The 12,674-nt window shown below is 42.5% G+C and overlaps 2 protein-coding genes across 3 annotated transcripts in view; one reads left to right on the forward strand and one right to left on the reverse strand.

Moving 5' to 3' along the window:
• LOC139114139 (serine/threonine-protein kinase Nek7-like) overlaps positions 1 to 12,674 on the reverse strand; it is an 81,010-nt gene that overhangs the window by 55,838 nt on the left and 12,498 nt on the right. The window lies entirely within an intron of this gene.
• Positions 2,406 to 12,674, forward strand: part of LOC139114137 (collagen alpha-1(XXVII) chain-like) — an 89,882-nt gene continuing 79,613 nt past the window's right edge. Inside the window, exon 1 of one of the 2 annotated variants that reach the window (XM_070675679.1) lies at positions 2,406 to 3,008. In XM_070675679.1, coding sequence (XP_070531780.1) covers positions 2,971 to 3,008 — 38 coding nt within the window. In that variant the 5' untranslated portion in view covers positions 2,406 to 2,970. Of the gene's footprint in view, positions 3,009 to 3,192; positions 3,372 to 12,674 lie in introns of those variants that run through there. The other variant, XM_070675678.1, reaches the window with a different exon arrangement.

The raw sequence follows: 12,674 nt of genomic DNA on the forward strand, positions 1-12,674 counted from the left end.
GAGATAGATAGATAGATAGATAGATAGATAGATAGATAGATAGATAGATAGACAGACATAGATAGATGGATGGATGGATGGATAGATGCATGCATGCATGCATGCACACATACATACGTACATACATACATACATACATACATACATACATACATACATACATACATACATACATACATACATACATACATACATACATACATATTATGTAGTATGTCTTATAATTATTGAGAAAGGAAAGTAGACCATTGTCAAAGGCTAAATGCTATGCCTTAGTATGTTAACGGTAAAAAAATGCTGTTCTACTGAACCGCAGGTGGCTTTACGCTTGAACGGGTGTCGGCAATCACTTACCAATATTTACCTGTAATATTGAAACTATTCTTCGGGATGGAAAGCTTGCCAGTGTCAGAATGCACTCGACCGAAAACCGCTCGACAATACCAATCTCTTTGGGAATGTACAGTAATCGTACAAGGGAACTCTTGGACTTCTGAAGAACTGTCACATCTCTGAGTAATTTCTCTTTGTATTTGCACTTAGGCTTTGTGTTGATGCGTCTAATGGGTTCTACAACGGTTCTCTCTCATTTCTCGCTCTCTTAAAATGAGAGGATTCCGAGAACATATTTACTCAATCAGTCCATGCAGAACGTTCACTGCCTCTTCCGAGGCGGACGAATCGATGGTTATCAGTCGTTTGCTAAACCAGAGAAATGGTTTACGCCAAATGTGGCCAAAATGAACGGGGCAAAATGCAATGATGACAGACAAAACTAAAAAAAGATAAACGGTTTCATCTTTGGCATTGAGTGTAATGAAAATTGAAGGAATCTTCTTTGCAGTGTCCAGTGTCTTAGCTTCCTGCATCGGATTTTGTTTACCCACTGGGTCATTTTAAGCTTCATTAGACCCTCGGTTATTAAAATTAGAGCAGATGCCATCGATCTTAATCGCGTAAGCATCTCAAGCGTGATTCATTCCACCTAATGGTCTTAAAACCAACACGCTAGCGTTACCAGCACCGGGGCACCCTGTGACGAGGAGCATTGACACTGTAAATCTCAGATGATATAGTTAGTGGTGGTCCTTAATTTCAGACATCATCGAGGACTACCCTTTCGAAGTGGCACGACGGTCATCGGTTGAACATTAACGACGCGGCTTTGTTTCAGTTCCTACGCCCTTTAATTGCACTTCGTCACAGTCCCTCTAGGGACTGTGACTTAGTAAAGTACCTTTACCGAATCGATATACTTGTATGACAGGGACAACGGACTTTATTGAAATAACGGGTACTTGTTTCCAAATCGTAAATTTGCTTGACCTATTATCTTGTGTTCTGAAAAAACAACAACTAATATTGTTATCTTTCCGGGTTTAAATAATGGAAAATCGACGTCATTTAGTCGTAACAACGAATCTAAACCGGAGCATCGCCGTTACACACACTATGCAAATATTCCTGTCTCATTGTCTTCATGGAAACACAAACACAGTCATGGAGGCAGAAGTGAGAGTCTCGCCTCCCCCTCCTCGATAAAATGCATGTCCTGTGTATTGTAAGCCCACGTACCATGGGACATTACTTTACGGCCACACATTACGGCTGTTAATACGGCTACTACAGTGCAAACGTGTTTCCATAAAGGAAAACGTCAGCTATATAAGGAATGTATGTGGAAAGCGACGGAGCATAACAACCCAATTTCAATTTCTACCCCAAGTCCAATTATTAGACGAATTGGGGGGGGGGGGACACGTGTTCGGTTTCCAGTAACCGTGAAATTGAGGATGTGGACTGGCCAAGAGGTCGGGGATGTCTGGGGTTTGGGGTCGAGTTGACTCGGGGTCGAGTTGGTTTAGGGTCGACTGAGTTGACCAGTTTACTGAATGATCTGGTTGTCATCACCAGTCCTTTACATTTGACTTCGCGATTCCAACATGTTCCCCTCTCTCCGAAACAATTATGTTACGCAATTGATAATGGCTGGAATCGGACCCCGGGGACCTGTAATCAGTTGATTCAGGGGTCAAACTAACTGAATGGTTGTATGATGGTCCAATAACCCTCCCACAGGTAGCTTCATGGATTTTCAACGGATGAGGGTGCACACGCACCCACCCAACCTTCATCACTCCGTCAACTAGGCCTGCGCTGTCAGTGGGTGAACACTTATGTTGAGGAAGTGGAACTCACAACACCCAGACAGCAATGTGGGTGCATGAGATGAATATTTTCCCATTGCACACAAAAGTGATGCTAATTGCGCTATTCTGCCGTGCACAGTGAGAATGAAACCCAATAAAATGCAAAACCGACATCTTTGTCCGCATATTATGCTATTGTCTAAAGAGGAGATACAAAAAGCTTTTTCAGATCCCCTTTTTACGGTATGTTTGGTACGTGCCAGCGAAGATACCGATAAGAAAGAGATTATAGGATTTTTACGCAGACGTCATTGGAGAAAACGTGGGCAGTGTAACGTGACGCTGTTTACGCATTGCTAACCTAGCCCTCGCACTCAAGACCCATTCGCATTTGACCTCGGATGCGACACTCAACACCAACCGTGGCAGCGCTGCCCCAACAGCTGATAGTATACCTCTAGCTACGTGGCTTGTATTACACCTGATCGGCGTGCGACCGCCACCATTCCGTTCGTCGGGGGAGAGGAACGCCAACTCGGCTTGTCAGCCTTATCTGGAGAGATTTATGTGACCCAGTATACAAGTCGATCTCACCGTACATCTGTAAGCGTCTGCCTTCGCGATGTTTAATAGCCTCTACGCTTGAGTATGTCGTTTGAATTTGTTATACAACGGGGCATTTAAAAAACTATCCCGTTCACCGCGTGAGTGCGAAGGGAGCATGTCGGCTACAAGTGGCTCGTCGCCGTCTGCCTGAACAGTTTTTCCTCCAAAGTCGCGAGCTTCAAATGGTCGTTGCGGTAAAGACTACGAAATACGAATGGTGGGATACAGTCGAAGGCGATGGATTCCATTGGTGTAAGTACACGCAATTTTTTTTTGCCGTTTCCTTCCAGAAAAAGGGTTGTGACAGGCTCCACGTCCGTCTTCGGTCATGCAAATACATCCTACCATAATTACAGAGTGCGGTGGCACTCACCGAGCGCTATTGGTGGGGTAGTTCGTCTCTGCTTTCCTGTCATCCTTGAGGTAACCCGGGGCACCGGACTCTCCTTTTTCCTCTTGTCTGTGTAAGTCATTTTGTCAAGAGCGCACTATGGATGCCCCACGGCTTTTTTATTCCCGTCCAGAGTTTATTTTGAACACAATTGCCTAAAATGAAGTAATGGATCTGAGTGTGTTAGCCGACTACAGAACAGGCGTTGTATCCGCTCCATTGAGGTATGTCTGGGTAGACCTAGAAAAACTACATGAATAACACACATTAAGTTCATCGAATGGTGAGCCGTATTGGCGACTCTTAATCACTCTCACACGTTAAATGCAACGTCTCCTTGACAGTCTCCGTCCTTTTCTCTCCATACAGTGCTAAAACCTGTCTGCATTGCTATTTCTCGCGTCTTGCCACCACTCACTGGTTGACCTGACGCAAGAATTTACAAAAACGGTCCTATGTGGTGGTCGCCACCACACTCGTGTGCTTGTGCGTGCATAGTGCGAAAAGTGCGTGCTCTTAGTGCTTGCGAATTTACTTTATAAGACAATATGGCCTTAGGAATACGCTTTTCCCTCTAAAAATAATCGTCAGTTATATACTATAAATTATTTGGCTTTATTTAGTCACCTTTCCCTACGTTTGCATTGTAATTTTGTCGGTGGGTGTAGTCATGATCTACCGCGGAAACAGGATGACAACAGCGCCGTATTATATGGAAACAGTCAATGACATTATGTCAGACGGGTTTAGCCAGACAGATTCTCGCGATCTCGTAAGATATCGTAATATAAACCTGGCATAGCATACAGAGGGCACCAGCAGTTGACAGGATTTGGCCTCACCGCTTCCTGTGAGAAAATGTAGGTGTTATGTAGATCGCCGTATTTCAATGCGATGTCGTCCTGTTCCACATGACTGCACAGCTTACCCATCCTGCAAGGTCGGCGTGTTGTGACATTCAGCCCTGCAGAAACGTCAATGTTCCCGCCAAAACAAAAAAAATCTCCGCGACCCGATAAGACAGCCTTGCGTTTAATACCCTTTCCCTGGCGCACCGGTCGTCGTTGTAAAAGCTGAGCTCTCCGAACGCCGATGGGAGTCCAGCGTATCGTCGCCGGGTTTCGGTTACAAAGGGTCCGAACACGGTGCGCATCCTCCAAGCCCGCAGTGACCTCTTTGCAAGACAAGCCAGCTTGATAGACTGCGGATGTTGTTCCTAACTGTATAGGTAAAGGTCACCGAGGTCATGTGCTTATGCCCGACTTCAAATATTTCATCCGCGGTGTCCACAACTTTTGACGTCTGGGCCCTTTGGCGCAGAATGCTGGCCCGAAGATTCTCCAAACTTTCCACGGAGCTGTCTCGCTTGAACCAGCCATGCAGAGAGATCAAGGTCTTGTACTCTTTCGCTCGCCGAGAAATTTCTCGAACATTTTCTCGGAAGTCGGCGGCTTGAAGGAGAAGAAAAGGCGTACATAGATATAGTACACTCGGAAATGTTCGACGATTTCCGTATGGGAGCAGTATAATAGGGCCACTTTACAAGCCCACGTCGGAGTTATTAAGGGATGAACGTGAAAAGTTGTAAGCTGGTGGGTGCGGTTCCGTGAAAAGTTTGAAATGGCGGTGGAGGGGGGCATCAATGCCATATTTGGCTAGACAAAGTCGGACAATGAAGAGGTTGTGCTGTGTACGCGTGTATTTTAATCGCCTCGGTATGAAACACTGGCCAAATTAGTCAGAAACAGGTAGTGGCACTTTCCTCCGCGTGCACTGTCAAACGTTTAAACATGTAAACACGGACGGAGACCTTTTTCAATGCCATTCCATCGCAATCGACCTTTCCGCCCACGTCCGCAGAGGGTATCATCATCATTAACTCTGCTACAGTTTGTTCGAGCGTACTCTAGCCAGTTATTAAGACCATGCAGCGAATGCGAAGCCGTCCAACTCGGACAATGAGTCGGCCACAGGGAGGTCAAACCGCAGGTACACATGTAAAAACGATTGTACTGAACCCAAAGAATTGGCAGTGAATGATTTGAACTCGGAAAGAAAGACAGGTGCTGGGATACGGCACTTTCACAGACCATGGCCATCTCTGGGAAGCATCAGCCATGCACCGCTGAATCGTCGCTTGCCTCCACTTGCATCTTTCCCTCTATATTTACTGAATACGCTCGTCGTGACCAACGTAGTCGCATTTAATCATGTCTTACACCTTGTTAGTGATTCCTTAAACCCTGGAAAACATTGCACACGGTCACAACCGCACCTCTTTTCATTTGCGGCCGGCAGCCTTGACGCCCCTGGACTGGCGACATCTTCAGATGCTCAATTTGTCAACTCTTTTCTTGACAGTAAAAACAACGCACCATTATGCCACGAAGTCGAGAGCGAAAAGCAACATGGCGTTGCAAACATGTGTAAGTGTTTTCACGGTACACTCTCGATAAAAGTGAAGTGTTTTGTGTCCACATTACTGCGCTATCAATACTGTGAATAGAAAGAGAGCGTGACTCGGTAGCCGTATAATGTGTCCGCTTCACGATTTCTGGAATCGAAATCGCAACTGTCTACAGATAAGCCAGGGCAGTTACTGGTTGAATTCCAAGCCACGAGACGACAAAAAATGAGAGAGGCGAAAGGGGAGCTTTGAAATCAGGAAATATGGGAGAAATTCCTCACAAACTGGAAGTGAAGATGATTTTGTTTTCCTGCATGTACGCTATCATTTTACTTGCTATTCCGACACGACATTTTGTGATATTTCCCAGATTTCAAAGATAATGATGAGGACGAAGACGACGACGACGACGACGATGATGATGATGATGATGATGATGATGATGATGATCCTCGTATTCATCTTTGTCGTTACTGTCGATTTCGTCGTCATGGTAACGATTATTCTTTACGTACTTGTTCAAGTTGTCGCTGTTGTTGATCTACGGCTCTACCAGCAATGCGTTCCCACCATCCAACTAGTTATTTCGAGGTAGATTTCTGTCGCACAAGGTGCAATATCAGTCGTCTCAAACACGTAGAAGACCGTTGACTCCTTTCACGTGACTCCCACATCACATCATATCAGAAAGCAGGCCATTCGAGTTTATCTCAAAACTCAAAGCACAGGAGGCTGAAATATTTTGATACTGTAACGTTTTCCAGAATGAGACCTCCCACGAAGGTATCACCGCTCACACGAGAGTTGCCTATTCAAGTCAGAGAATTCGAGAACTGCCCGTGCCCCTTACCCTACTTAATGTGTCCAATTTGATGGAGCCCAGGGGAACCTTTAAAGTAAGAAACAAGAGGGCAATTACCGCTCAAAACTTCTGTAGCCTTGATAACAACTGAAGAGGATGTTAATTAAACGGTTGGCCTGACTGTACTTAGGGAGGAATTTAAATGCTCTGTGATAGGTGTAAAGGGATACTTTTTAAGGCAGATACAGTTTCGGACCGGCGACATCAGCAGAGCCGATCAGCGAGGCTAGTCAAAGCGTCATATGCAACACAGTGAACTACGTTCCCGCATCAAAGTGGTTGAGTAAAGCAGCGACACACACAGTTGGTTTTTAACCAGCTTGTAACAGTATGCAACGAGCTAATAATCGCATTATATAGAAATTAAATTCTATTTCTCTAGAAATATCTGTTCCATATCAGGCAAGGCCCTCTTAAGGTGGTTCGCGTCTCGCCAAGGAACCGTCCCATCATTTCCTTCCGAAATCAAGAATAACAACCATGTCCCATGTGAAATTAGGTACTGGAGAAGCAAATTACCCAACATTTCTCGACACTTGAAATTCAAAATGGCAGCCATACGCGTGTTAACTTTATAGGGAAAATACAATTTTCGATTTTCACAAAACTAAGCCAGTGGAAACGGGTGGTTGACCAAAAATGTGTTGTAAAATCTTAAGAGTCCGGATATCTGTTCTCGAGATGCATTCTACCTAAAGACATCAGCGTGAATAAAAATAGACATGGAAGCGATTTTGTTTGTCACGGGGCATTTACTTACCCCATCTGAGATCCCTACTAAAAGGTTTACAGTATCACTGCGCGATTTCAAGTTCCCATCACTGACTCATACAAAACCACTTGATTTTGAAGAGAATGGAGAAAGCGCTTCTATTGCACGGCAACGTGCTTTTATCTTTAAGTTGCTTTTATGCATATCAAGCAATCTCGGAAAAGAATCTTCTGATGTACCAAAGACTGACACTTCTTTCTATCCCACGATTCAAGTTTGAGGAGCTTTTATTTTACAAGTGCTTCTGAAATAATACACTCCTTGGAAGCTGAAAATACAAAAAAGAAGGACAGCATGGAGACAAGCGCGAAGAAATTTGTAAAGTGACGCCTCAAGGAATGCACACCAAAAAGGCTAACCATTGATGCAATTGAGGATGGTAAGGATATTAAACCTATAAGCACATTTTTGCCTTTCGCAATCATAATGCGACGAGTAGCAGTGTAAATAGCACGGGGCTCCGTCCCCACATCCGTTCAGTGTTATCCCATTGTTCAGAATTAACATACAATGCCCGATGTTTCCGAAAAAAACGTAACAGTTATTTTGTTTGACAATTTAGCTACATGTGTCGTTACAACTCCTACAGTCCTAACTTGTATAGGTTGCGCCAATATAAGCGTAATTGATAAGATAAGGGAAAGAAGAGTTGCAACTGTCTATGAGAAGCAAACACACACATAAGATATCAACTTACTGGCCACAGTGTCTCTCTGTTTGAATAGTATTGCTGGGACGAGTTCGACCGGGTCTGGAAGTTTGCTGCAGGAAAAATCGAGTGAACAGGGTTATAAATACCTAAAGAACATAACATGTCGAAGCATATATATAAATAGAGATAGAGAAGGTCGGTAATGCCGCCAACCCTTAACCTTTTTACAAACCCGGAATTTTCTTTAACATGCTCGTCCGTTTAAAACACGCAGATGATTGTCTGTCATGAAATCTCACCGGCCATTAAATCTATTCAGAAAACTTTAAAGTGACCCAAGCGCTGTTTCCGAGCATATAATTCTTCCACCTTTTATTTCCCAATATCTATGGCATGTTGTCTTGTTGTGCAAAGTATATTTACAAGTTACGCATGGCCAGTCTATTTCGATGTACAAATCGGTCAATAGTACAACAAATTCAGGGACAAATATTTACAGTACTTCTGGATTAACCCCTTCTTGAAACACTGACTGATGTAAAAGATGTTGTATGACCAGTGCTGTATTGCACCGCCAATTTAAGTCCAGTGAAGGCAGTTCATATTCCCCAACCTAACAGCCATTGACCGTGCGTGACAAGTTTGGTAAACTGCGATCCCTATATACATATATTGGTAAACTGAGAGTCGGTTGTAAACGGTTTTGAATGGACGCTAGGACTTCTCTGCGTGGAGATAGCTGTTTGTGAGTTCCAAGTTTGCGATTAAAATGTCGTTTAGATTGATTTATTGCCGAAATTTGCGTGTTGTCTATTTGGTTACCAGGTTAGGTTAATGTGTTCTTGCTGAGCTAATTCCTTGACTCGTTCTAAAGGTCAATTGCCTCATTTAGAGATTTTAAAGGTTGTGAGACAATACGCGAGGTTTCAGTGAGACTTAACGGCTGTTAAAGAGACAATATGTCTCAAATAGAGCTACATGTTCTGTCAGCATCTATTTCGCTATTGGAACTCTAAGATGCCACTACAAGCGTGAAGCTGTGGTGAAGCTTCAGCGGTCTTGGGCAAGAATGAACTCAAGACCGTATAATTTGGTAGATTCTACCATAAATATCCTTCTGATGTACTTCATGGCTGGGCTGGCTTTTGTGAAAAACTACATTTCAGCATAAAACTATCATGGTGCAAGTAGCATACTGTCAAAATCCGGCTCACGGTGATTTGAATATATTGCGAACATGGAGCACCATTGCAAACGGAAATACGGGCGGAGCTATGTGGACCTCTTTTGTCGGTGTAAGACAATATGGAACAAGAGCATGTGTGGGCGTGCTCTATTCTCTTGATATTGGTACTTTCCCCGTTAAGAGTACTGACTGGAATTTGTTGGATAGTTAAATACGAAAACTACCACCATTTCAAAAATGTTATTATCTTGTCTCACTAGCAATCAATATTGGTTACAACGACTTTCCATTTTGCTCTAAAATGTTCATAGACACCGAGTGTCATGGCGAAGAATGACAGTGCAGACAACCTGTACTCTTGAAATATACTCGTTCAGCAACCAGTGTGCCTAACTGCACTACGAGAGGTATTAAATATTTCGCATCAGATCACTACGGCATGTATCGATAGATAGATTGATTAATGATGATGATGATGATGATGATGATGATGATGATGATGATGATGATGATGATGATGATGACGACGACAACGACAAAGATGATGATGATGTTGATGTTGATTATGCTGATGATGATGACGTCAATGATGACAATGACGATAATGATGATGCCTATGATGATGAGATAGACATACAGACAGACAAGCGAACAAACAAACAAACAATATAAACATACATAAATACATGCATACGTACATACGTACGTACATACATACATACATACATACATACATACATACATACATACATACATACATACATACATACATACATACATGTACACATACAGAGACAGAAAGAGACAGAGAGAGGTGTTCAGAGAGATCTACAAATATTTGCTCACTACATTTATGTTTTGCTCTAATCACAAAAACGGCAATTCTAAGTACCGACTGAATGATGTATAAGACTGTTATTATGAAGGATATTTACCGTATTTTAGGGTATGGCGATATGTAAATATTCAACCTACGTGATGAAAGTGACGACCAGGTCTTAGGTTAAGCCTAGGTGTTGTTACATAATGAGGTTTTATTTATTTATTTATTCATTTATTTATTTATTTATTTACACTTATAGAGCGGCCGATTTACTGGTAATGTAATGTACATTAGGGTTCATAAATATATCCAGAAAAAAACATAACTTACACAAAAATAAAGTAAATCACATGGCGTATTTTGACATATAATATTCTTTCAACTGACATTTGAATGTACCAAGAGTAGATAATTAATTGTTTAATTCAAGTAAGCTATGCAAACTTTGGTGGCACGAAAATAAAAACTGCGTTATCCAACATTAACACATTGGTTTCAGTGTTATTACACATTGGGTCAAAATTACATATTATGTTCATCATAACATGTTAGGGTAATACAGCCCGAAGCTTGTTAGCTTTAAAACTTCGAAGGTTGTCAAACTGTTAAAGAAATATTTTCCTAGTCGTAAAATATGTGAAATAGACACTATTTGGACTGTGTAATCACCGGCTGTTTCGCGACAGGGTCATATCAATTTATGATCAACATTCCCAACAGACAAGAGAGGGCAGTTGTGCAATTGACATCGTAACGAGATGCATTTTAGTTTTGTAGTCTAAGTTTGCAAGAAGCAGTCATACGTTGAACGGCATTCGGTAGGATACTTTGTTTCGATGTGGAGGGTACTTGTGAAGTGGTAACATTCATTTCATACAATGGTTGAATATTCGCGTCGAACGTCTCTCTATAGTCGCTGCCCGCAGGCAATATAGATACAGTCACGTCCAAGGTTGTGTTAATTAAACCGATCCCATTGTGCCACGTGCATGTTTTGCGGGACATCACGTTACCCGAGCCACCCAGACAACGGTATATCTATCACAGTGGTAGTGACCTTTAAGAAGTCTCTTGAATCGTCAGCACAACCCACTCAGAGTGCCCTTGACGCGTGAGAACGTGAACCCTGCAAACCCACTGATCCACGTCCCGCTCAGCACTTTCACAACAGTAGCTGGTCAAATGAAACCCCCTTTTAATTCGGAAATGGGAAAATAACAACAAGTGATTATTAAAGATTTAATCGGGGAGAGTTAATTGCTCCCGTCGCAAAAATGTCAGCCCTTGAAGAAGACATCGACCCCAGCAAGTTTGCTATCTGTGGTATGCCTCCAGGTCACATAAGTGGCGGAAGAGTTCAAGTGCATTTCGTATATACTTGGTATTGACTGGAAAAAAATCGTTTGCAGAGTCTACGTGGCAAAGGATTGTTCACTCTTAGCGTTAGATCACAGTCCCGTTACCCGCGGTTAGATAACCACTGATGTTCATTTACAAAAAAATACAAAACTAGGTGCCAGCTTATGTATGTATGTATGTATGTATGTATGTATGTATGTATGTATGTATGTATGTATGTATGTATGTATGTATGTATGTATGTATGTATGTATGTATGTATGTATGTATGTATGTATGTAGGTAGGTAGGTAGGTAGGTAGGTAGGTAGGTAGGTAGGTAGGTAGGTAGGTAGGTAGGTAGGTAGGTAGGTAGGTAGGTAGGTAGGTAGGTAGGTAGGTAGGTAGGTAGGTAGGTAGGTAGGTAGTGAGTAGGTAGGTAGGTGGGTAGGTAGGTATTATGTATGCATGTATGAGTATGATTGTGAATCTGTATATAGATAGGAACATAGATGGTTATGTATATTGGTATGTGTTTATGTAAACGTTGATAAGTATTCGTCGTGATTAGTAAACACATACATATTAATATATAGTAATTGCACATTATTCCAGTTGAAGAGGGCGGTATTGATTTGACGGGCAAAAGATTATTCAAATTTAGTTGATGGTGTGTATAAGATGACTTCTTGCACGATGATACCCCTAAGATAGTGGGTCCACATGAAAGTTGTCGTCGTCCATATCGTAATAATCAGCAATACTAACACTGGACCGGCATATCTGTATAGCGATAAGGGACGTACCATTACATCTTCAGGCGGGAAAGGGTCTGAATAAGGAGTACTTTTTATCGCATTCTCAGATGTAGCGTTTATTCGTAGTTGGCAGGGCACACAATCACGAATTCCACACGTGTTTCCGAGTCCGTCACGTGAATATGAATTTTGTTCAAGTAGAAGCAAATCCGCTATGTCTTTGCAGTTGTGATCCTCAGGTATTTTCCATTTCATCCGCCGCCCCGACCTCCAAACATCTAATGGTCGATCCACAACTATCGCGATGGCATTCCTTTTCATTCCATTCCATTCCCGAGATCCATTCCCGGACGGGTCGCTGGTGGGTCAGACAAATTTAAGGCGCTGATCTTGTTACTGGTAACGTTGATATGATAGTGCAAACAAATGTATCGAGTTTTGTCTTCGAGGGAAGTATTTTCTTCGTTGTCGGAAACTACTCGTGTATACTTCACCAAAAATCGACCTAATTCAGTGAGTCGGTATCCCTTGTCCGGGATCAAGAATGATGTTCGGAGTAGGGTAGCGGCAGTCGAAATGGTTGTTTTAATTCAAACATCGATGGCTGAGCAACGCGTCTTGCGAATGTAAATAAATATTGCCCTTAGTTTGCCTTTATCCAGACTACGTTTTCAATTCCAGCGATCGGGTTTACAGAGGCGCCAAGCCCTGTAATTTTACACTAGTTTTT

The sequence above is a fragment of the Ptychodera flava genome, chromosome 16 (genome assembly GCF_041260155.1).
Source record: "Ptychodera flava strain L36383 chromosome 16, AS_Pfla_20210202, whole genome shotgun sequence".
Classification (NCBI taxonomy): Eukaryota; Metazoa; Hemichordata; class Enteropneusta; family Ptychoderidae; genus Ptychodera; species Ptychodera flava.